This window comes from Nyctereutes procyonoides, unplaced genomic scaffold (genome assembly GCF_905146905.1).
Source record: "Nyctereutes procyonoides isolate TBG_1078 unplaced genomic scaffold, NYPRO_anot_genome, whole genome shotgun sequence".
NCBI classification, from domain to species: Eukaryota; Metazoa; Chordata; class Mammalia; order Carnivora; family Canidae; genus Nyctereutes; species Nyctereutes procyonoides.
The window spans coordinates 32,180,938-32,206,011 of record NW_026575030.1 but is presented as its reverse complement, the minus strand read 5'-3'; the positions used below and the strand labels follow the sequence as shown (position 1 = coordinate 32,206,011).

At 39.1% G+C, this 25,074-nt stretch overlaps 2 protein-coding genes across 5 annotated transcripts in view; one reads left to right on the top strand and one right to left on the bottom strand.

Annotated features, from left to right (window-relative positions):
• Positions 1-25,074, top strand: part of GTPBP8 (GTP binding protein 8 (putative)) — a 100,506-nt gene that overhangs the window by 17,184 nt on the left and 58,248 nt on the right. Inside the window, exons 6-7 of one of the 2 annotated variants that reach the window (XM_055316154.1) lie at positions 10,391-10,493; positions 14,427-17,354. In XM_055316154.1, coding sequence (XP_055172129.1) covers positions 10,391-10,493; positions 14,427-14,432 — 109 coding nt within the window. In that variant the 3' untranslated portion in view covers positions 14,433-17,354. Of the gene's footprint in view, positions 1-10,390; positions 10,494-14,426; positions 17,355-25,074 lie in introns of those variants that run through there. The other variant, XM_055316152.1, reaches the window with a different exon arrangement.
• On the bottom strand, positions 1,091-14,134 carry NEPRO (nucleolus and neural progenitor protein). Of its 3 annotated transcripts, none has more exons than XM_055316149.1 (9): positions 13,961-14,134; positions 11,863-12,017; positions 8,709-8,788; positions 8,027-8,158; positions 7,545-7,622; positions 6,451-6,812; positions 6,242-6,303; positions 3,620-3,867; positions 1,091-1,745 (listed from the first exon to the last, which is right to left on the bottom strand). In XM_055316149.1, the coding sequence occupies exons 1-9, from the start codon at positions 14,061-14,063 to the stop codon at positions 1,283-1,285; spliced, it is 1,683 nt and encodes a 560-aa protein (XP_055172124.1). In that variant the 5' UTR covers positions 14,064-14,134; the 3' UTR covers positions 1,091-1,282. The 3 variants fall into 3 exon arrangements, with proteins under 3 accessions (XP_055172124.1, XP_055172125.1, XP_055172126.1); XM_055316150.1 differs by lacking the exon at positions 13,961-14,134 and adding an exon at positions 13,515-13,842; XM_055316151.1 differs by lacking the exons at positions 8,709-8,788; positions 11,863-12,017; positions 13,961-14,134 and having other exon boundaries at positions 6,451-6,574; positions 8,027-8,131.

Here is a 25,074-nt window from a genome sequence, read left to right as displayed (position 1 = left end):
CATCCCCTGGCTGTGTTTATCAGTCTCTTCAGAAAGGTTTCTGCATTTTTAAACAACCCACCAAGTGATTCTCAAAACAGCACAATGTATGAGAACCACTAGTATAGACAAGCAGGAAAATGTACACAAAGAATAGGCCAAATAAAGAACGGAAAGGAAACAGAGTGATGGTGGCCAAGGAAAAGAAAGATGTTGTACATACCAGGCACTGTTTTATTTTTCTATAAATCTACATGTAAGATAAAACTTAAGGCTACAGACTTCTTAACAAATAGCTTACTGACCTAATTCTAGTAAACTAGACCATTCAAAAATACATACGATTTGCCCTGAGCAACAGTGCTAACAGTATACAAATGTCAGATGACAGCATCAGCACTAAATTATAAATTTATGTGTGACCTCACTCCTGGGTCTATTTTGTGTCAGCTAAGTTTTATTTTTTCATTTGACTTTCTCATCTATTTCTACTTTGTTTTCCTGTTGTATTTCAGGTATAATAACCACATGTCACATTACATCCTTTTTGAAAAAAGTTTATTTAGAATCTGTCACTAGCACCCAAATAAATAAACCAAAAACAAAACAAAACAAAACAAGCCAAAAACTTTTGGAGAACTCCGTAAGTTCTCCTGTGAGATACCCTCCTGTGAGATAAAGTGAACAAATGAAGTAAACTAATGGCATGACCAGTCTCCCTGATAATACAGTTAGTGGCAAAATTTTTAGTCCCTTGTGATGATGGATTCTAATATGTAATCAAGATAGCACAGGCATTGGAAGCTACAAACGGTGTTCAGCAGTGGATTTACTTTACCTACAAACGGAGCCAGTAAGACCAAAGTGACCTTTTAAGCACTCCTTGATATTTCCCACCCCACTCAACTTCCCATATACCTGAAGGCACAGAGTAGGTTTTTATAAACCTATTCACTCAGTTCTTAATTCTGTTGTTCCAGGGATCCACCAGCTTTAATCAAGGAATTATATCTGCTTCTCAAAGACAGGATATGGTAGTTTCTTCATCTTAACCCCTGGTACAAAGTTAAAAGTCAAAATTTGACTAATAGTCAAATACTTGTCAGTTAAATGACAGTTACTATAAACGTTTATTGAATGGAAATGAACTGCTGTACAATGTTATACTAAAGCAGCTCCTCTCTGAGTACCTCTTAGCACTTCCAAGTCCTTGCAGACTTTTTTTTTAGTAGTTTCACGTAAAATAGCAGAAAACTGGACCAGTTTGTTAAGCACTTAAATGCGAGCACTCATATTTGAGCATCTAAACTCCCATTAAAGCAAAAATATCATCAATGTCATCTGTCTCCTTAATGGTTCCTGATGTATCATGTTTGTCCATTTGCATCATTTTCCATGAATCAGTTTCATTTTTATTGCTTCCTATAAGGTTTTCATGAATTTGTTTCTCTTTAGTTTGTATGACAGGGTCTGAAACTCTGCTACTCAAGAGTTGCTTACTATTAGGGTAGAGATCAGTTCTATGAACTGTACAGTGCGAGAGTCTCCATTTACTGCTATCTGTAGCATTCTGAGTCCCTTGAGGGGACTGCTGAATTTCTTTTGAAAGAGTCAATTGCAACTTTCTCTGCGGTTTCTTCTGTCCCAGTAAAAATCTATTCTGAGATCTTCTTCGTCTCACAAGACGCTCTGAAGTTTTGATTCCTGAGCCACGAAGAAGGCAGTTGCAAATAGATGTTTTTATGCATTCTAATTTCTTTGGCAAACTTTAAAAGACAGCAAGAGAAAGGAAAAATCTGGGATTAAGACATAGAAAAACATTTTCAAAAACTTTTGTCTCTATTTTACCAACTCCCAAAAGAAAAGTACATAATTTATCTACAAGTCCTATGCCTACAAGTGTACAACCCCAGAATCATCACAAAAAATATGAAAATAGGAGCTTCAACCCAAATCTGTGTTTTCAGAGCAGAGCTTCCCTGTTGATTCAGGGTGTAGCCAAGTATGCCCCCATTATGTTCCCAACATAAAGTAGCTCCTACAACTGCCTACCAAGACAGCTGAATGGTGAGATTTCCCCCTTACTTCAGTGTCAGAGCTTTTCCTTGATAACTGCTAAAGTTCATAGTGTAATAGTGGAGCTGGGGAAAGGATGTATCACAAATAGAACAATCTGCCTGGATGCAGTAATGCGTTTCTGGATAAACAACTTCATATTGTAGCTGAGAAATAACAAGTGGAAAGGAATAAAAGTGGAGGAGGGAGTTTATCTAAGAATGAGAAGACAGAGCTGCTGACATAGACCACCTACACCTTGGGCTACCCTAATTGTGACTCATACGTCGTCTTCAAGTTGGGGAATTCAGAATTCAAATAGCTGATTAGTTCAGGTGTTTTGCTTCTGAATAAGGTATGGTGACAAGGTACACCAGTGCCTTGCTAACTGCCTCACTGTGATAGATTTCAAAAGATTAGCATGGGTCTGTAACTTATACCCTGTCACCCTCCCCTTTTTCCTTTTTAAATAAATATGTAACTTTGAGGAAGCTCTTTATAATGTAGTAGTTCAGGAGGATCAGTTTCTAAACACTTCTTGTCTTACTGTAAGTGACGATTTTTAAGTGGGGAAGAGGGTAAGCGTACTTCCTAACTGAAATGGAGATAGAAGAAAAACAAAAACGGAAGAATCAGAGGATCTGAATTGAGTTCTAGATCTCCAGCTGTTAACAATCTGAGAAAAATCCCCTATGTCCTCAGCTACAAAATGGGAGTAATACTGCCTACTTCACAGAGTTATCATGGACATTAAGTAAATTTAAAATGTACTGTAATATATAACATACTGAAGCAGCAGGGCAGTACTAAAGAACAGTATTTTTGTGGGGCAGGGAATAAGGTTTAACAAATACCACTTTGTTACCATTCTCATTAACTCTTAAAATATATTATCTGTATCTCATCTACCCCTTCTCCATCTCAGGCTGAGTTTTCACCCTAGAATAGATCCTTTTTAGATGCTACAGATCTTTAAATGACTCTAATGTAGAAATAGTTCCAACAATTCATTCATAACTTCATTGTTATGTTTCAAGTAATACTGGCTCACATCCTTAAGCAGTTCTACGAATCTAAATCAGGAAAAGGGAGAAATCAATATATGGAGAATTGGGCACCCATGAATGAACACTGCCTGACCCAAAACCCAGAGTCTGGTGTGTGTCCTTGTAAGAGGCAGACACTTCTCTCACACCCTCATCCTGCTGCACGAGGTGGGCAGACTGGCTGTCTCCTACTAGAGTGAGAACTAGAGCTAGTGCTCCATGAGGATTAAATCTGTCTTACACAACCTATCCCCAGGCTTAGCATGCCATAGACACTCCTAAGGCTTTCTGAATGAACACATGGAATGGTGAAGAATATAAGTGAATACATCCAATTAACCAAGTTAACTTTCTTCCTCCCAATGATACAGCAGTACCCAACAAAAGCAAACAAAATTGCAGTTTGAATAGATCCTTCTCTTAGCCCCCCTAGGGCTACTGGACATTCCATTTTTTAAAAAGTTGACTTGAATATATAAACTTTTGCCCTAAGTAACAACAGAAAAAGTAAAGGAATATAATTTTTAGTATATACCTACCTATAGCCTTGAGCTTCCACATGTTTAAGCCGGTTACTTTTAAGAAGTTTGTTACCCAGAAAGGAGGCCTGAGCCTTGAGTTTTTTGCTCCTGCACCATAAAATCGCTGTTTGGATTTCTTCAGAAAGTTGAATGAAAGTCTCAGCCTCTCGAAATCTTTGCACAAAACTTTTGGCACTGGGAGTTCCTGTTGCTTTCTGAGGAGAATGTTTGGTTGCCTTTAGTTTGGACTGAGAACATTTAGTTTCCTGAAATATGGAAAGGTGAGAAAAGTATATTGGATTTGCTACTGACTTGTAAATATATAACAACAGATCAAAGTTAACTATGAAAATTAGAAAATGTCTTTTTAAAAGAAGGAGAACTTAAAGCTCACTGTGCTTTCCTTTGTCTTAAAAATCTTAATTTTTTATCCATCACTCCTAACACAAGATTTTTTCCCCTCTGTGCAGCAAAGGTCCTATCTATAACTGAATTCCGACAGAAAATATAAATATTCTAACATATCTATTTAACCTATACATAAGAATGAAACTCTACATGAATAAATATTGGTCCAAGCCCATCTGGTAGGAAAAATAATCTCTGAAGAGCCCTTTTCCTTGATACTAATACACTACCACAAATTTGTTTGTCACTTACTTCTATACCCTGAGTTACTCCTCAATGATGAGTCATAAATGTTACTGAAAACACACTAAGACAGGAATGATGCTGAATGTACGTTAAAAGTGCTTAACTGAGCAACACTTCCAATTCAGCCATCGTTTGATGTGGCACCTTTGTCTTTTCAACCCCCTCTGTCAAGTAAAGTTTGAATTGTACCAGCTTTTGTTGTTTGTGAAAATGTGCCACTTACTAGGTCTGCTTTTATCTTTCATTAAAAACTTGTTCCAAATTTCTGACTCTCAAGAAAAACATAAAAAGTAGAAAATATTGGGCAGCCTAGGTGCCTCAGCGGTTTAGCACCGCCTTCGGCCCAAGGCATGATCCTGAGGACCTGGGATCGAGTCCCACGTCGGGCTCCTTGCATAGAGCCTGCTTCTCCCTCTGCCTGTGTCTCTCTCTGCCTCTCTGTCTCTCATGAATAAATAAAATCTTTAAAAAAAAAAAATAGAAAATATAAAAGTAGAGACCTATCAATATTGTGTGCTGCTAACTTGATAAAAAGAAATCTGACCTTAAAAGGAAGCTGAGCCTGTTAGTGCTAATTGCTCAAACTGTGGTAGTGACTAGTCATGAATAGGGGCTGCTGACCAACCAAACTGCTTCACAACCAGCTCACCCAGGAACAGCTGGATGGGACTGCAGAACTTTCAAGGATCAGAGAGCCATAGTTCTAGAGACAGAGTTGAGAAAACGATTTGGGGGACTGATATAATGGTAAAGAACAAAGACTGTGAACCCAAACTGCCTTCGTTCAAATCCCAACTCTGCCCCGTATTTGTGGTATGCCTGAGCAAGTTTCTTGTCCTATCCAGGCCTCGATTTTCTCACCTGAAACATGGAAACAATAATAACAGTAACAACCTTACAAGGCTTTTGCAAGTATTGTAGGAACTTATAATACAAGCAAAGCATTTCAAGAGTAAATGCAATATATGTATTAGTATTAAATTTCATGATGGTGATGGAACTCATATATTGGACAGAATATAAATCTAAACTAGACACCTTGTAAACATTCAAGAAAGTACTCTGACTTATCAGAAATGATTAAGAGTTCTTAAATAGGAAAAAAGAAATAATCCATGCAGAAAACCAGTAGAAAACAATCTGAGAAGGACAAATGGTAACAGAAGTCAAGTAGTTACCACATGAAAGAGGGTGACAGACGCTAAGAGGAATCATGTTAAAGCTTAAACTGGGAAAGAGAAACCTCATGACAAAAAATGAGGATGACAGTAACAATGATGACAGTAGCTAATAACATCTAACATCAGTTAAGAGCTTACCATACTCCAGTCTCTTTGCTGAACACTTTACATGCATTAAAACTACATAACCCTATGAGGTGCATGCTATATAGGTGCATGCTATATTAGAAAAAAGAGGTGTGGGCAGGTCAAGAAACTTACATAAGGTCACAACCAAAGCCAGGACTAAAACCATTTCTGTCTGACCACAAAGCTAATACTTTTTTTTTTTTTTAATTCTATTCATTTATTAAAGAAAGAGAGCATGAGCAGGGCAGGAGCAGAGGAGGAGGGAGAGGGACAAGCAGACTTCATACTGAGCACAGAGTGCAACTCCCAGGGCTTGATCCCAGGACCCCTAGATCTTGACCTAAGCTAAAATCAAGAGTGAGATGCTTGACTAACAGCCACCCAGGTGCCCCCAAAGCTTATTCTCTTAATATATTCCACACCTATAATGGATCCTAGGGACACTTTAAAATTCTAGTGAACTCTGAATAGAATGTTTTTAAAGGCATTCTATAACCTGATTTTAGACCCCTGGGAGTACTTCTATTCATTCAGAAGCATAGGCTGGGAACTATAATAGCACTAAGCTAAGAGCTGGGGATAAAAACAAAGATTCGATCTCTGCCCTTGGTTAAGTGGCATCTACTCTACAAATTAGCAGAACTCATAAGACATAGTAATTATAAGCCAGACAAACCTGCATAGCTTTGTGTTTCAGCTGTTTGCAGAAAACTCTCACGTCAAATTCTGATGACTTTTCTGCAGAGATAGAGAGACCACAGATACAAAAGCTTAGGCAAACTATTTCAAATCAATGAATTCTTAAGTATATGATATTTCTTGCCAAATTACTACAAAAGAAATAAAGAGAATTTTAGGAGTATGTGTTATATCAAAGCAAATTACCTTTGATGATTTTCTTATTCTTTATTGGCTGCCCAAGATCCACAGTATTCTGTGTACTGATCCTCATTTCTTTAGCTTTTTTGGAAATTCTGAGCGCAGTTTCTTTGTTAGACATCAGTGATTGCTCTTTTGTTAAAAACAGTTTATTTAACAATTTAGTTACTCCTTTAGCTGCAAAAGCTGTAGGCATTTTTTTCTTACAGATTTCAAAATAGGGCTGTCCTAAAAATTCAGCAATATCAGAAGGAAAGGTAAAATCTTTGAAGTAAGGCAGTGGTTGAATCCTAGAGACCTCCTGAAGCAATATGAACAATGGCTCATATAAAGAGGTCAGCCTTTTCAAAATACCTTTATAGAGAACCCTAGGAAAAAACATAGGAAGTCATGAATTAGCCAGTAATTATAATTTGCAAATTATGTAATAACTACAACAGATTCAAAGCTGAAAATAAATGAGTATCAGTCTGCCACTATAGCTTAAAAAAAAAAAAAAAGGCTCCAGCACATATTTGCAGAGTCAGATTAGTCTAGCCCAAACAGAAAAAAAAAAAAAAAAAATCACTTAAAACTAAATAAAGTACTAAATGGAAAGATGTCTCAAAGGATATGCATCAACATCTTATGTATGGTTTTAGCTAGGTGGTGGAGATTTTAGGCAAATTTCAGGTTCTTCATATCTTCTCTATTCTTTTGGAATGTGTCTAAATAAAGCATGTATATTATTATAATCAGTAAAAATTAAAGCTGTCTTTATTACAGAAAAGAATAAAGCATGTATTATTATAATCAGTAAAAATTAAAGCTGTTCTTATTACAGAAAAGAATAATATGTTAGCTATTGGTAATTCTAATGTCGTTACCTCTAAGAATAAGCAGAATAAACAAGAAGATTGGAAATAGTACTTGAGAAACCCAGGTTAAGACATCAAAGACCTGACCAAACACGTAGGCTCCCAATCCACCCCAAATAAACTCTGATCAAGTGAAGAAATGGAACCCCTGCACCATTAACATCCCATGGGAAAACAAATATGAAAACCTAGGCTGAGTTAGATGAAAAAAATTATTTCAAAGGTCTGTACATACATACATACCATAATCTGCTCACCAGCCCAACCATCACAAGGTTTAAAATAATGAATTCTTGCAAACCCAGATGTTTCACAGTCAAGCTGGAGAATCAAGTTAAAGTTGGAAAACAAAACCAAAGTAATTTGGGTTTTATAAATTATATTTATGAAAGAAACAGATTAGTAATAGAATTTTCTTGAAGAAATTCAGCTTTAAACATGTTCTATTTCAGTCATGGAAACTTTAAAAAAAAATAGAGCTCTCGCTATTTAGCTTCTACGACTAAGAATTTCTATCAATGCCCTTAGGGTAATATGTGCTAGATGAAGACTGGCAGTCTCTGGCAATGGCTCTATCAGGCAATTCCTAGGAAAAGGAGGCCAAGAAGCAAAATTTTAATAGGTTATAACTTCTACAAACCTCCTAGCTTTCAAACAGAAATACTATTAAGTATATCCAAACAATTCCAATTCAGAAGAAAGCATTTTAGTTAATTTAAGGATACAGAAATGTCTTGCAGCAACAGTCCAAGCAGCGAAGTAACAACTTGCATGCTCCCAAAATCTTCATGAGCACCAATTCGACCACTGGTTGGCTGGGAATAACACATGCTTTGGTAGTGACTGGCTGGTTTTTGCTTCACAAAAATGGAAAAGAATGTTACTTTCATTCTTAAAGTTCATTAATTGTAAAGTACAGTTTTCAAGTGCAGATGAGCTAGAAACTCAATTTGAAGTAGTTATGTTCAATAATGACTGGTAGATTATGTAATAATGTTTCAATATAATCTACCCTACCTGTGTCATGCCAGTCCCTCCCACTGAGGAGAGAATGTCACAAAAACCATGTGTCCCTTATTTTTTCTTTTAAAGATGTAATTATTTATTCATTAGAGACACAGAAAGGCAGAAACACAGGCAGAGGGAAAAGCAGGCTCCTCGCAAGGAGCCTGATGTGGGACTCAATCCTGGATCGAGGATCATGCCTTGAGCTAAAGGCAGTCACTCAACCCCGGAGCCACACAGGTGTCCCCTAGGTGCCCCTTATTAAGACAAAATTTGTAAAGCTCCCCTGTTGGGTTATATCCCAGCACCAGGCAAAGAAAAGTCCCCAAAGGGTGATCATATTGAAGACCATGAGTTCCCAACCCACCACAAAGCCCATCAGAATGCAACTGGACCACTTACTTGGAAGAAAACAACTCAGACAGATGTTGAATTGAACCCTCCAGTTCCATGTTTTTCAAACGTTTTAAACATTGTTCAACCTGAAAGGGGAAGAGCAGCTCAAATTCATATAATACAGACATGGCCATTGATGTGACCAGGAAAGCAAAGAAATGCAGAAGTTAAAAGTATGGAAATATACTGAATACCAGAGAATAACTTTATTTTAGGGTAATCCACCCCAAAAGCAATTGCTCCTGCTTAAAAATTTGAAATTAACCCAGCCAAACATATGTCTCAAGTCAAGTTATAACTAAGAATTTACTATATGCCAGGATGTGATTGATGCTATAAAGTGCATCAAAGTAAATATGAGATTATTCTCAAACTATTAAAACAAGATAGTAAATTAATTAACTACTAAATTTCAACAGTTTGTAAATGGCCACAGAAATGAGGCAAGTGACGGATTTTACAAATCACTTTACAAATGTATACTGAACATCTATTATTTCCAAGGTATGCTAGGAAATAAAGTAGTATATAAGGTACTTCCCATTCTCTTGTTATAAAAATCTAGTAGTAAAAATAAGACATATAAAGTATTTAAATACTAAAATAAAAGATATGCCTTCTTTAAAATTGCAATCCCCTCAGCACTCTTCCTTTTCCTGCTTTATTTTTCTTCATGGCACTTACCACCATCTGACATTTGATCAACTGACTAATTGATTGATGGTCTTTCTCCTCTCAACTACAATGTAAGCTCCATGAGGGCAATATATTTCATCTATTTTATCCCCCACTCTAACTCAGTACTTAGCACAGTGTTAAGTAGGCACCTAACAGCATTTTTATCTTAAAAAAAAAAAAAGAGCTATCCATTATGCAAAATGTGGTAAGAATTCTATAGTCCTCAGGAAATACCACATAAAGGGCATGTACAGGACTGCATCTGGATTTTGAGGGTCTAAAATCTGAATGGGGCACTGATACTAGCAAAGATATCTTGCCAAAGCCACATACATACTAATGAAAATTTTCAGAATTGATTCTGTGATAACAGCATAGTTTTCAGAACAAGGGACGCAACAATCTTCAAATTTTGAGGTTAGCACCTATCTTCAGTTTTTAATTTTGGACACTATACTTTGAGAGAAGTATTGACAAACCAAGATGGTAAAATTAACTTGGGAAATATAGTATGTGAGCTATGATTCAAAACAAATAAGGGAAAATAATTTTGAGAATTGTAGCAAGGCAAAGAGAACTGAAACAACCTAAGAACAGTCTTCATATACCAAAAGTATTATACAGAAAGGGGAATCCAGACTATTTTCTGTGCTGTATGTATGGGAACATTAGAGGGATGCATGCTAATTCTACTACTTAGCTTTCCTTGAAGGGAGAAAAAAGTCAAGTGGATGACAGTAATGTGTAAATAGTGAAATGCTAAACATATAGAAGGCAGTAATAGGAATGGGGATAGTAGCTGCAGCAGCATAAAACACATTCCCTATAGTAGGGAGCACAAAACGTACACAAAGAACTGCCACATGCAGACCATACTCAATATCATAAGAGAATCACAAAGGGGAATCCCAAATAGTCCACAGTCATAAAAGAGGAGTTAACTATATTAATAATCAAAAAATGCAACTTAAAATGAGATTATCACAATATGCCCTCCTGTTACACCTTAGGAAGAAGTTTATCAATGCCAGATGGCTTGGAATGGGACTTGCAGGATGGGAAGGCCTTTACCAGGCATCAGATGGGCTGGGCATTCTAAACATACAGGACCAGGTAAGCAAAAGTCAGGGGAGAAATTGAACATGGTGATCAGGGGAACTTGTGAAGAGTTCAGGTTGCCTAGAATATAAAATATATGAAAGGGAGAGAGAAGCCTGAGCTAAAGAAAACTGAAAAGGCCAGATCATGGAAGATCTTATAAGTCAAGCTAAGAGGTTTCATCTTTATTCAGGAGAACCATTAGAAAAAAATCAAAGCTATTTTTTAGGATGATTAACCTGGCTTTGCATATGGAATACGCCAGAGTATAGTAAAGACTGGGGTTGAGGAAAGATCAATTAGGATAGCAAGGCAACTGAAAGTTGACAAGGTCTGAAAAAAAGAAGATGCAGCCAGAACTCAAAGATGGGTCTAGATGCAGAGGAAGCTTTGACTGATCAGTTGACTGAATGGGAGGGCCAAATAAAAGGAAGAAGCAGAGAAAACACCAAATTTTTCTGATTGAATAATTATTTACAGCTTGGAAGCCAGAAGGAAAAAATAGGTTCAATCTGTATGTTCAACATGAAATACATTCAAGTGTGGTTTTATAAGACTCGTGCAGAGATAAAAAGCTGCCCCAGAGAAAAAAACTTAAGAGAAAGACCATGCTCCCAGATCTTTCTTTGATGAAGAAATCTCCATTCTTTTGCTTTAGATAATAGGAGTGGAAAATTAACCAGAGAGCACAAATCTGTGAGGTTAGAGAACGTGTCTGTCTTTTTCACCCCTGTATACTGAGCACCAAGCACAGTGCCTGGCACATAGAAAGTTATAAAAAAAAATACCTGCAGAATGAATAAGGTGAATGAATGAATGAATGAGCTTATAAGGAACCCAGCTTAGACTTGACTATACGATGTAGTCCCTAACAAAGAGGGCCCATTTTGTCTTAAACTCTAAAAATTATAGGAAACCACTTTCCATAACTTGTTATACAACCATTCAGTCTAATACATTACTGATTAGATTATGTGCCCCACAGCACACAACTTTTGTTGTTTTTATGATTTCAGGATTTTTATTGTGTTCAGAAAATTCTCTTAATCCAACACTTTGTCTTGCTCAAATCACTGTATCTGTGAACTAGGCAAAAGCACTGTAATTTATTACAGATTACATATAATGAAGAAAACTTTTCATGAAAATTACCCACTAGAAACAAGACTGAGAAAGAATTAAACATGGTTCCTTTCTGAATAAATTGGTTTTTGAAATGCTATCAGGGGAAACAAAAATGAAAGTCCACAGGCAGTTGTGGACTAAGGATCTATTGAGTCAAAAGTAATTGAGTTTCCCTAAATAACAAAGAATTAGGTGGCAGTGTGATCTCATTTTCATCAAGTAAACATGTTGAGTCTTTAACACAAGGCTTCCTCCTTACCTGTTTGAGGGCTAAATGGGGCTTGTGACGCCCCATTCTGTTGTGATTGCTGTAAAGGACTGCGCATAGCACATCTGTTTCTGCATCTAAGGTTTGGCTCTTCAGTGACAGTGTAACAAGACCGCATTCTCTAATTACAGCTGCAACACAGAGGTCTAAACCAGAGATATTAATAAGACTTAATAAGTATCTCTACATTAAGTTTATTATGTAAAAATACTGTGAAGGAACATCTTTCCTTATTAAGTGGATTAAAAACAAACAACTGTAAGAACATAATGAACAATTGTAAGTGAGAAAATAGAAAATAGTGGCTGATGAGATAAAGTCCAGAAATCACTGAGAGAGCATCTGTTAGTGTCTTTGTATCCTATGTTATTATTTTTATTAATCTTTCATATGAATACTTTGCAATCATTTGGTGTCTCCTTACACCTAAGTACCTTGACAGTGGGGTACATGTTATAAACTTCTCTAAATCCCCTATTTTAGGGGCAGCCCAGGTGGCTTAGTGGTTTAGCGCTGCCTTCAGCTCAGGGCGTGATCCTGGAGACCCGGGATAGAGTCCCGCATGGGGCTCCCCACAGGGAGCCTGCTTCTCCCTCTGCCTGTGTCTCTGCCTCTCTCTCTGTGTCTCTCATGAATAAACAAATAAAATTAAAAAAAAAAAAATCCCCTAGCAAGACAGAATGGATAAACTCCTATTCTTAAAAGCACAGGTGCTGTATGCGGGTACTACTTTCAGGTAAGGATATATTCAGAAAAGAGAAACCACTGTGGCAACTGCAAGTTACACTGGTGAATGTCTGACTGAACACAGGGTGCTCAGCAGAAGGAAGGAACGGCTTCCTAGTCTCAAAAGCTGTGAAGCAGAAGCCGGAGTTAATGTCTCCAGGTGGCAGTAAGGGTAGCGCCAGCCTCCCAGATGGATGTAATACAAAGGCGGATTCCTGTAGAACACGGAGAACTTCATTTTGCCCAACTCTAAGAAACCAGAATGGCCTCACAGAAATCCTGTTAAAGAATTTTTGAACAGAGGAAGAGGCAAAGTTAGTCTATACATTGCACAGGTTGGGTGGACGGTGAGATGGGTGCTATCACTTGAGGGGTCTATTCACCGTACAGGCCCTGTTCCAAACACTTTGTAACAGTGACTCTTCCTCCAAACAGCCCTATGAGGCAGGTACTATTTTTACCTGCACTTGAAAATGAGCCGAGGCACAGAAGGGTCACACGACACCCCCGGCCTGCCTGCGCCCGCGGAGCGAAGTGCCAGGATTCAAACCCAATTTGGCTCCTGAGCCAAGCTCCCAATACTGGGCCCTCCTGCCTAAAAACAGGTACCGTGGCTAAAACACTTTGGTTTAGGAGCACGCTCGCCTCATAACATCATTAGATGCTAGCAGCCAGGGAGATGTAGGGAGGACTTACCCCGATTGACTGATTGATTGATTATTTTTAAAGATTTTATTTGTTTATTCATGAGAGACACAGAGAGAGGCCGAGACCCAGGCAGAGGGAGAAGCAGGCTCCAGCAGGGAGCCCGACGCGGGACTCGATCCCGGGTCCCCAGGGTCACCCCCCGGGCTGCAGGCGGCGCTCAGCCGCTGAGTCCCCCGGGCTGCCCCGAACCCCGTTTCACAGCTAAGGACCTGGGGGCCTGAAAGATCGCAGGGTAAAGGCGGCGGCCCCGGCGCCCTCGTGGGAGCTCAGCGCAGCCTGCAGGGCGAACGGGGCGGCTGGCGGCCCGCGCGCGGCACAGGGCTTCCGGGCAGCACTCCTGCCCAAGGCGAGCCGCACCCCCTCTTCGCCCCCTGCGCGCGGGGCTGGCTCCGGCCAGGCCGTGCGGGCGGCGTCGTGGGTTTAGTGAGCGACTCCAGAGCGAGCCACGGGCCCCCCGGGCTGCCGGCATCACCGGCGGCCGGGAGCCCTCTGCCGGGTCCTGCCCCGCGCCCTGCCCCGCGCCCTGCCCCGCTTCCTGCCCCGCGCCCCTTCCCAGAGTCCCGCGGGCCCAGGAAGTCCCGCCCCCGCGCACGTGCGCCGGGCCCGCCGGACACCGCCTCCGGAAGCGTGTGCCGGTCGCGGGCCCCTCACTCACTCAGAGCGGCGTCGGGGTCCCGGACGGTGACCACGCTGCTGCTCCCCGCCCTCGGGATTCTCACGCGGTTCCACGGCTCCGGGCCCGCCAGCACCGCAGCCATCTTGGGAGGCCCGGGAGAGGCTTGGAAGGGCGGAGCTGGGCGAGACCTAACGGAGCGACCGAGGGAGGAGAGAAGGGAGGAAATCGGGAGGAGAAAGAAGGCGGGGGGCGGGGCCGGGCGTGGGGGCGGGGCCTGGGGCGAGGGGCGGGGCCTTCGCGAATCGTGGACCAAATACAGTGGCGTGGAAAGGACGGTCGTCCAGTCCCTGGTCACCGAAACCTGGCCGCGGATCCGAATCCCCCGGGGAGGGGCGGGGGGAGGCTCCGTCCCAGTCCTACTCAGAATCGCCCTGAGGGTAGGAATCTGCCTTGTGTTGAGGCTTCCTTACCGGGAAGTTCGGAATTACTTAAAGGCATTTTACAGGTGTAGACCCGGAGGCCGCCCGTACACCCCCATTTCCGCATCAGACATTAGGGGGAGCGGAAGAAATGAAATGAAGAGGCTCATGCAAGGTGTGGTATTTGAAACACGGAAGAGGAGATTTACTTTGTCCAAGCCCGTCCAGGAAGGTTCCCTTATCTATCCGACTGTCGGTCACCCCCATCCTCCATCAGTGTTTACAGCAAGCTGGTGCTGCAAGCTCTGCTGATCTTCACCTCATTAATAACTTCTTGATAGATTGTCTTCAGCCACACTGACGACACCTTACTTGAGAAAGGTCTATAACGTGTTAGAAAGGCAGCCCATGGGTCTTGGAGATAGACCACCAAGGTTATAATTCTAGGTCTGCCATTTACTACTAATTCTATGACCTCAGGAAATTTACTTAACTCCAGCAAACCTTAGTGTCCTAAGGGGTAAAATGAAAATAGTAGTCTCTACCTTAGGGTTGTAAAGTGCTTTAGAACAGTGTCTGGCATACAAACATATTTACTCTTACCAGAATTAATATTGTTCTTATTTCTATTTCTACTGTTTCATCGGAGTAATAATCTTGTCCTCTTGTAACATTTGCCAAGCTCTACCTGCATGCCTTTGCAAATACTAATTCCTCCACTTGGATCATCCCTATGAAACACAGTCTTCCTTCCCCTGGTGGTTCTTCTTGAAATCTCATTCCCCACTCCATAGCTTGAAATAGAGACTTCTTTATATATTACCATCGTGCCTTGAATTGGCCTCTGTGTTAGCTTATTATTGCTGCTGTAATAAATCACGACAAACTTCATTGCTTAAAAGAATTATATTTCTGGAGGTCAGAAGTCCAAAATGGATCCCACTGGACTAAAGTTGGCAGGGCTGGATCCTTCTGGAGGCTCTAGTGGAAAATTCATTTATTTTTTCCAGTTTCTAAAGACCACTTCCATTGCATTCCTGAGTTCATATGTCCATCCTCTATTTTTTTTTTTAAGATTTTATTTATTTATGCATGAGAGAGAGGCAGAGACACAGGCAGAGGGAGAAGCAGGCTCCATGCAGGGAGCCCGACGTGGGACTAGATCCGGGGTCTCCAGGATCACACCCTGGGCCGAAGGCAGGCGCTAAACCCCTGAGCCACCCAGGGATCCCATCCTTTTTCAAAGTCAGTAATGTAGCATCTTTCAAACTCCCTCCACCCTCCTTTTCTCTCTCTCATCCACCTTCCTACTTAGAAGTACCCTGGTGATTGCATTGGACCCACCAAAATAATCCAATATAATCTCATCTCAGAATCTAACTTAATCACATCTGCAAAGTTTGTTTTGCAATGTAAGGTAACAGTCACAGAGTCCGTGGTTTGGGATGTGGACATCTTTGCGGAGCCATTATTCAGCTACCATGTACTCTCTCATAGAATTTACTTCACTGTTCAGGCTCCCTGTGAGGAAGCTGCTTCTCCCTCTGCCTATGTCTCTGCCTCTCTCTGTGTGTGTCTCTCATGAATAAGTAAATAAAATCTTTAAAAAAAAAATTTACTTCACCGTATTGTATTAGTGTGCTTGTATGTTCTCTCCAACAGCATCTGAGCTTACTGAAGGCAGTACTACCAGTATAGTTTACTAATTTTTTCTCTTAATGCTTAGCTCAGAGCCTGGCATATAGTAAGACCTCAATAAATTTTAATAGTTTTATTTTTAATAGCTTTATTGAGGTATAATTGCTATACAAAGAACCACACATATTTAATGTGGTTAAACCACACATATATAACTTCACAGTTTATCGATATTTACTGGTTGAGTAAGAGACTAGATAATGCTGGAATAGAGTTTTTAAAAGATGATTAGGAATTTCTCAGGCATATAAGGGAAGAATGACATCCCTGACAAAAGAGTTAAACAACATGGGTTGGAAGAATCATTAGTCTTGGGTCAGTATAGCTGGAGCATGGTATGTGCTGAGGGATGAAGCTGGGAGTTGTGGTATCAGATCCTGGGCAGAACTTGGGTTTTACCCTGAATGCTGTTGGTTCCCAAAACTGGCTGATTGTGATTACTTGGATAGCTTTTAAAACATAGAAGTTATCTGAAAGAATTGACATGCACAGTTGTGGAGGTTGGATAGTCAAGTTTGAAGTCCATATAGCAGGCCAACAAGAGCAAACTGGAAACTCAAGCAGGAGCTGAAGCTACTGATCTTCTGTTTGATGGGATTTCTTCCTCTTTCCTGTTTTCAGGGAAACCTCAGTTCTGGTTTTAAAACCTTTTAAGCTAAAAAATTAAATAAATAAATAAATAAATAAATAAAACCTTTTAAGCTGATTGGATTGGGTTTACCCAGATTTCCCAGGATAATCTCTTTTTCACATAAAGTTAACTGATTGTAGCTGACAATTCCATCTGTAGAACACCTCCACAGAAACACCTAGTGTTTGACTGAGTAACTAGGTACTCTAGCCTAGCCCAGTTAATACACAAAACTGACAATTATGAACAGGAAATGACTTGCTCACATACAGACTAAAGGAAAGGAGGCAAAAAGAGTAGAGAAGAGTTAGAGAAGCTAGCCATACTACGGAGATAGAAGGGAGAAAATTAATAGAACAAGATCCATTATTCATTCAATAGTTTTTGAGCATCCATTGTTTGCCAGGCACCATACTAAATCCAGAGGAGACCAACAAGGATAGGATCAAGTATTCAGGTAAAGGGGTTGATTTAAAGATCAAAAAAGCCTTTATTATCCAAGCCAGGAAGAAAAATAAAAATAGCTTTAGATGTGATGTCTAGTGTGGGGTACTAGGAGGATGAGGGACCCCAGAGCAAAAGCATCTGTGTTGTCTGTGGAGGAGGATATACAATCATTACCAAGTGTAGAGGGCAGGGAAATGGGGTTGCAGATAAGCAGTGGATATTTCAAGTCAGAGCTTCCTTGAACTGGGGGTGGGGGAATGAGGGGAAGGTGTGGAAGAGGCAGGGGCTCTGTACATTAGAAAGTAAGGTTTTAGATCCATGCCTAGAAAATTTAGAGTCTGTAAAGAAAGACTGCCACAGACACAATGACCATCAAATAAATAAAACCTTGGCCATCTTATTAGTAATCCAAGAAATGCCGATTAAAATAATTTTCAGGTACTGTCAAATGAGTAAAAACATAAAAAGCATGATATCCCATGTTACTAGGGTTTTCTACAAAAATGTAGTTATAAAGTTATCTTTGGTTGTCATAAAAGTGGAAAATGATATGATACTTATATGATGAATCAGTTGGTTTCTAATATTTTGGCCATTGAATTCTTTTTCCCCACGAAAATCAAATATGTAAAACAAGTAAAAGTGGAATTGTTGTGATTGAGATATATGGTAGAATGCAGGGCCCTCCCATTAAGTGTTATAAGAACAGTTTTGAACCCACTGTTGTAAATAAATAAATTTATGTATTGATGTGAGCAATTTTTGATGATACGATAAGGTGTTTTTTAAAGCAGCTCAGAACACTGTATGTAACCACAGCAACTTCTTGCAAGCACATCTGTAAAAGCAGGGGAAACAAAAGCAATAATGAACTACTGGGACTTCATCAAGAAAGAAAGCTTCTGTACAGCAAAGGAAATAGTCAACAAAACTGGAAGGCAGCCTACAGAATGGAAGAAAATATTTGCAAATGACATATCAGATAAAGGGCTAGTATCCAAGACCTATAAAGAATTTATCAAGTTCAACACCCAGGAGAGAAACAACCCAGTCAAGAAACAGAGACATTTCTCCAAAGACCTACACATGGCCAACAAGCACATAAGAAAATGCTCCACATCACTTGCCATCAGGGAATACAAATCAAAACCACAATGAGATACCACCTCACACCAGTGAGAATGGCTAAAATTGCACTGTTGGTGGAAATGCAAGCTGGTGTGGCCACTCTGGAAACGGTGTGGAGGTTCTCAAGAAGTTAAAAATAGAGCTACTCTATGACCCAGCAATTGCACTATGGGGCATCTACCCAAAGATACTGATGTAGTGAAATGATGGGACTCCTGCACCCAATGTTCCAATGTTCATAGCAGCAATGTCCACAATACCAAAACTGTGGAAGGAGCCACAATGTCCTTCAACAGATGAATGGATAAAGAAGATGTAGTATACATATACAATGGAGTATTACTCAGGCATCAAAAAGGATGAATACCTGCCATTTACATTGATGTGGTTGGAACTGGAAGGTATTATACTGAGTGAAATAAGTCAGTCAGAGAAAGACAATTATCATATGGTTTCACTCATATGTAGAACATAAGAAATAGTGAAAGGGACCATAAGGGAAGGGGGGAAACTGAATGGGGAAAAATTAGAGAAGAAGACAAACCATGAGAGACCCCTAACTCTGGAAAACGAAGTGTTGAAGAGGAGGGGTGGGTGGAGAGATGGGTTAACTGGGTGACCGGCATTAGGGAGGGCACATGATGAGATGAGTACTGGATGCTATACTATATATTTGCAAATTGAATTTAAGTAAAAAAAAATGTTTAAATAACACTGTATATAAATTTCCAATTTCATGGAAAATACACACCTTCACGTTGAAAAAAAGGTCTAGAAGAATCTAAATGAAGGTGTTAATAATGGTCATCTTTCCAGCAGTGGGATACATCTTTTTTCTTCTGAGTTTGTTTGTATTTTCTATTTAAAGGAAAGGAAAATAAGGAAAGAAATGTGTGTTAATATCATGAGAAAAAAAATTTAATGCCAAAATAGTGTACACCAGTGTCAGGATGTGTGTGTGTGTGTGTATGTGTGTGTGTGTGTGTACGCACATGTGTGCACCATTGTATTTAGAAACGTGCATTCTGGGCCATCTTACTGTGGCTTCTCAATTTCAATCCTACCCTTCTATACTTTGCTCTGTGATGCTGTGGCTGGGACTCTGCAAAACCAAATCATCTTTGCCAGCTGGTAATTACATTAATATGGACTACTAGAGGGAGGATGGAAGGCAGAAAAAAGAAAAAGGACTTGATCCTTCCTGCTTACTCCTTTCTAACAGTATTACTCTGCAACAGTTCTTTATCCTGGATACTGGCAGTTTGTTCTAGTCTCTGACTCTTTTGACATGCTAGCAGAACTAGTTGACCCCTCAGAGGTCATAGCAGCACCTGGATGGTGTTCTTTCCTCCAAGATCTTGGTCCTAATTCTGCAGATCCCTTCCTCCAAAAGTCTATATTGTGATAATCCCAAACCTTTCCCTTTGTTTCTTCAGCTCCAGGAATTGTAACTGCTTTTGCATGTATGCTCTTCAGTTCTTAAACATCTATTTAACCAGTTCCTTATGTTAAATTCTCTCTAGTGGAATAGTATGAATCTGTTTTCCTAATGGGCCCTGACTGTTATGATACTCAGAACAAGAAGTAGTCCTGTGAAACAGCCCCTCAAAATGGGATATTGTTGGTTTGGCCATGTCCCTTAGCTTTGAACTCAGTAATGATCTCCTTATCAAGAGGAACTGACATATGATAAACCCATGCTGTGGGGTATTTTGTTGCTTACTTACCTGAAGTTGATTGTGATGAAATGCCTACTGAAGCCCCAAGAGACTAGATAATTATGGTAGCAGTGATGCTTCTGAGTGCACTGGAGAGCCTACACAAAATGACAAGCTCAGATCTTTAATTTTTAACTCTAGACATAGAGAATCAGAGAGCTTCTGTGGTGGTCCTGCAAGAATCACTTATTTCTTATAAGCTGCAGGGCTGAACTTGACCCCAAATTTAATTTTGTTGGTTGAAGAATTCCAACCTAAATTGAATTTATTGACTCTCGAGTCTTGTATATACAAGTTAGGGCATTGATTGGTAAAAAGGACTCCTGAAACTGGGGATAGGAATTATCTAATTTGATTTGGGAAAATCTGAGAATCTGGGAGCAGGCTGTTACTTTGTGTCTGAGAAGGCTTGTGTGAAGACCCTATAAAAACCATAAGACCCACCCCAACTTGAAAGAATCATCCTAGAGCTATACCTCAAGTAGGATCTCAGTTTGCTCCATGGAGACAAATATAAAGTTTGACATGGAAAGAGATAGTTTATACTCCAGAATAATTGCAAAATAGTGCTAATTTTTAGCACAGGAAAAAATGCCTTGGTTTAAGAGTAACTAGCATATGAAAGAGCAAGCCCAGAATTCCACCAAATGGTGAGAGAAGCTTCAAGAAAACTCTCTGAGTCACAGGGACTGGAGAATGATAAGAGTTTTATGTCCCTCCTCTACCTTGAAAGCACAGGCTGGAGCAGGCAGGGTCCAGACAATATAGCCAATTTTGCTGCGTTAGCAAGCTCCAAGCCCTTTAACCCATACTAGCTGCAGTCATGCTGGGGCACAGAAAAAAAACTTGTGGTTTAAAAGAGCAACTAGCATAAAAAGAACCAAGCTTAGAACTCTACCAGCTGGCAGCTGTGGTGAGAGGGGAGCTATTGGAACACTCTCTGGGTGGAAGGGTCTGAGGCATACAGTCTACATTCCCCTTCCACCTTACTCATGTGAAGGGATGGAAAAACATTTACCATGTAATGGAAGCAAAAGGAAAAAAAGTTGGATCAGACAAAACAAACTTTAAAACAAGGATTGTAATAAAAGACAAAGGCATTACATAATGGTAAAGGGACTGATCCACCAAGAGGATATAACAGTTATAAATATCAACACAGTCAACACTGGAGCACCTAATACATAAAGCATGTATTAATGGACATAAAGAGAGAAATTGATGGAAATAGACAATAATAGTAGGGGACTTTAACACCCCACTTATATCAATGGACAGATCATCCAGGCAGGAAATCAATAAGGAAACAGTGTCTTTGATTAATACATTAGAACAGATGGACATAGCAGATACACAAAACATTCCATCCAAAACAACAGAAAACACATTCTTTCAAGTGCACATAGAACTTTCTCCAGAACAAATCACATGTTAGGCCACAAAACAAGCCTCAAAAAATTTAAGAATGAAATCATACCATGCATGTTTTCCAACCACAATGGTATCAAACTGGAAATCACAAGAAAAAAAAAAAAAAGAAAAACACAAACTTGTGGAGGCTCAACAAGTGCTACTAAACAACCAGTGGGTCAAAGAAGTAATCAAAGAAGAAATTTAAAAATACTTGGAGACAAATGATAATAGAAACACAATCCAAAGTCTTTAGGACATAGTGAAAGCAGTTCTAAGAGGAAAACATATAGCATTACAGGTCAATCTCAAAAAATAAGAAAAAGTTCAAATAAATAATTTACACTTTCACCTAAAGGAACTAGAAAAAGAAAAACAAAGTCCAAGGTGAGTGGAAAGAAAGAATTAATAAAGATCATAGCACAAATGACATAGAGACTAAAACAAAACAACACAAAACAAAAAACCAAGAGCTGGTTTTCAGGAAAGATCAACTAAATTGATAAACCTTTACCCAGACTCATCAAAAGAAAAAGAGAAAGGACCCAAATAAATAAAATTAGAAATGAAAGAGGAGTAACAACTGACACCATAAGAAATACAAAGGATTATAAGAGAATACTAGAAAAACACATATACCAACAAATTGGACAACCTAGAAGAAATAGATGAATTCCTAGAAACATAATCTTCCAAAACTGAAACAGGAAGAAATAGAAAATCTAAACAGACCAACTACTAGAAACAAAATTGAATTGTTATTAAAAAAAAAAAAAAAGGCAAACTACCTAAAAAACGAAAATCCAGGACCAGATGAATTCATAGGTGAATTCTAACAAATATTTCAAAAAAAGTAAATATCTATTTTCAAATTTTCCAAAAAACAGAAGAGAATGGAAAATTTTCAAATAAGGCCAGCATTACCCTGATACCAAAACCAGATAAAACACCTAAACAAAAACAAAAAACCTTAAAGACCAATATCTCTGATGAACATAGATGCAAAGATCCTCAACAAAATATTAACAAGCTACATTCAAAGATCATTCATCATGATGAAGTGGGACTTATTTCAGGAATGCAAGGGTGGTTCATTATTTGCAAATCAGGCAATGTGGTACTCATCAACAAAACAAAGGATAAAAGTCATATCATTTCAACAGATGTGGAAAAGCATTTGACAAAATTGAATACTCATGATTTTAAAACACTCTCAACAAAGTGGGTTTAGAGAAACATATTTCAACATAATAAAGGCCATATATGAAAACTGCATAACTAATATCAGATTCAATGGTGAAAAACTGAGAGGTTTTCCTCTAAGATCAGGAACAAGACAAGGATGTCCACTCTTAACCACTTTTATTCAACATGGTTCTAGAAGTCCTAGCAACAGCAATCAGACAAGAAAATAAAATGAGGTGTCCGTATTGGTAAAGAAAAAGTTAAACTATCACTACTTGCAGATGACGTGATACTATATGTAGAAAACCCTAGGGACCTCACCAAAACAAAACAAAACAAAACAAACAAACAAAAAACTAAGTAATAAATGAATTCAATAAATGTATAGGATATGAAACTAATACCCAGAAATCTGTAGTATTTCTATATACTAGAAACAAGTAGCAGAAAGAGAAATTAAGAAAACAACCCTGGGATCCCTGGGTGGCGCAGCGGTTTGGCGCCTGCCTTTGGCTCAGGGCGCGATCCTGGAGACCCGGGATCAAATCCCATATCGGGTTCCCGGTGCATGGAGCCTGCTTCTCCCTCTGCCTATGTCTCTGCCTCTCTCTCTCTCTCTCTCTGTGACTATCATAAATAAATAAAAATTAAAAAAAAAAACAATCCTGTTTGAAATCATACCAATAGGAACAAAATACCTAGGAATAAACTCAACCAAGGAAGTAAAAGACCTGTACTCTGAAAACTATAAAACATTAATGGAAGAACTTGAAGACAACACTAATAAATGGAAAGATATTCCATACTTATGAATTAGAGCGTTGTTTAAATGTCCATATTACCCAAAGCAATCCACAGATTCAAACTACTAACAGCATTTTTCACAGAACTAGAAAAAGTAATAATATTTGTATGGAACCACAAAAGGCCCCAAAGAGCCAAAACAATCTTGAGAAAAAAAAAACAAACTGTAGGTATCACAATTCCAGATTTCAAGATGTACCTACAAAGCTGTAGTGATCAAAACCGTGTAGTACTGGCACAAAAAAATAGATGTATAGATCAATGGAACAGAATAGGGAGCCCAGAAATAAGCCCATGCTTATAGGGCCAATTAATCTATGATAAAGAAGCCAAGAATATACAGTGGGGGGAAAAGGCAGTCTCTTCAACAAATGGTGCTGGGAAAACTGGACAACTACATGTAAAAGAATGAAATCTGGACCATTTTTCTAATACCATATACAAAAATAAACTCTAAGTGGAGTAAAGACCTAAATATGAGACCTGAAACCATAGAAATCCTAGTGGACAACACAGGCCATATTTCTCTGACATTGGCCATAGCAACATTTTTCTAGATGTGTCTCTTAAGACAAGGGAAATAAAAGCAAAAAATAAACAATGGGACTACATAAAAATAAAATGCTTTTGCACAGTGAAAGGAACCATCAACAAAACAAAAAGGCAACCTACTGAATGGGAGAAGGAATTTGCAAATGATATATCGGATAAGGGGCTAATATTCAAAAAATATAAAGAACTTACACAAGTCAACATAAAAAAAAACAGTCCAATTAAAAAATGAGTGGAGGACCTGAATAGACATTTTTCCAACAGACACATGTAAAGAAAGATTCTCAATATCACTCATCAGGGCCATGCAAATCAAAACCACCATGAAATATCACCTTAGGGGCAGCCCTGGTGGTGCAGCGGTTTAGCGCCTCCTTCAGCCCACGGCGTGATCCTGGAGACCCAGGATCAAGTCCCGCATCAGGCTCCCTGCGTGGAGCCTGCTTCTCCCTCTGCCTGTGTCTCTGCCTCTCTCTCTCTGTGTGTCTCTGTGAATAAATAAAAAATCTTAAAAAAAAAAGATTAAAAAAAAAAAGAAATATCACCTTAGACCTGTCAGTATGACTAAAATCAAAGACAAGAAATAACAAGTTTTGGCAAAGATATAGAGAAAGGATGTGCACTGTTGGTAGGAGTGTAATTTGGTGTAGCCACTGTGGAAAACAGTATGGAAGTCCCTCAAAAAATTAAAGATAGAAATACCATATGATCCAAAAATTCCACTACTGGGAATTTACTCAAAGAAACCAAAAAACACTAATTCAAAAGATATGCATCCCTATGTTTATTGCTGGATTTACTGCAGGATTATTTACAATAGACAATCTATGGGAGCAACCCAAGTGTCTATTGGTAGATGAAAGGATAATGAAGATGTGGTATGTATATATACACGCACGTTCACAATATACATATACACATATGTAATGGAATATTACACAGCCTTTGAGATGGATGAGATTGTGTCATTTGCAACAACAGGGATAGACCTAGAGGGAATTCTGCTAAGGGAAATAAGGGAGACCAAGAAAAATACCATATGATTTCACACATGTGTGGAGTGTGAAACAAAAGCCAAATCAGACCTAGAAATACAGACAACAAACTGATGGTTGCCAGAGGGGAAAGAGGTGGAGAATGGGCAAAATGTGTGAAAGAGAG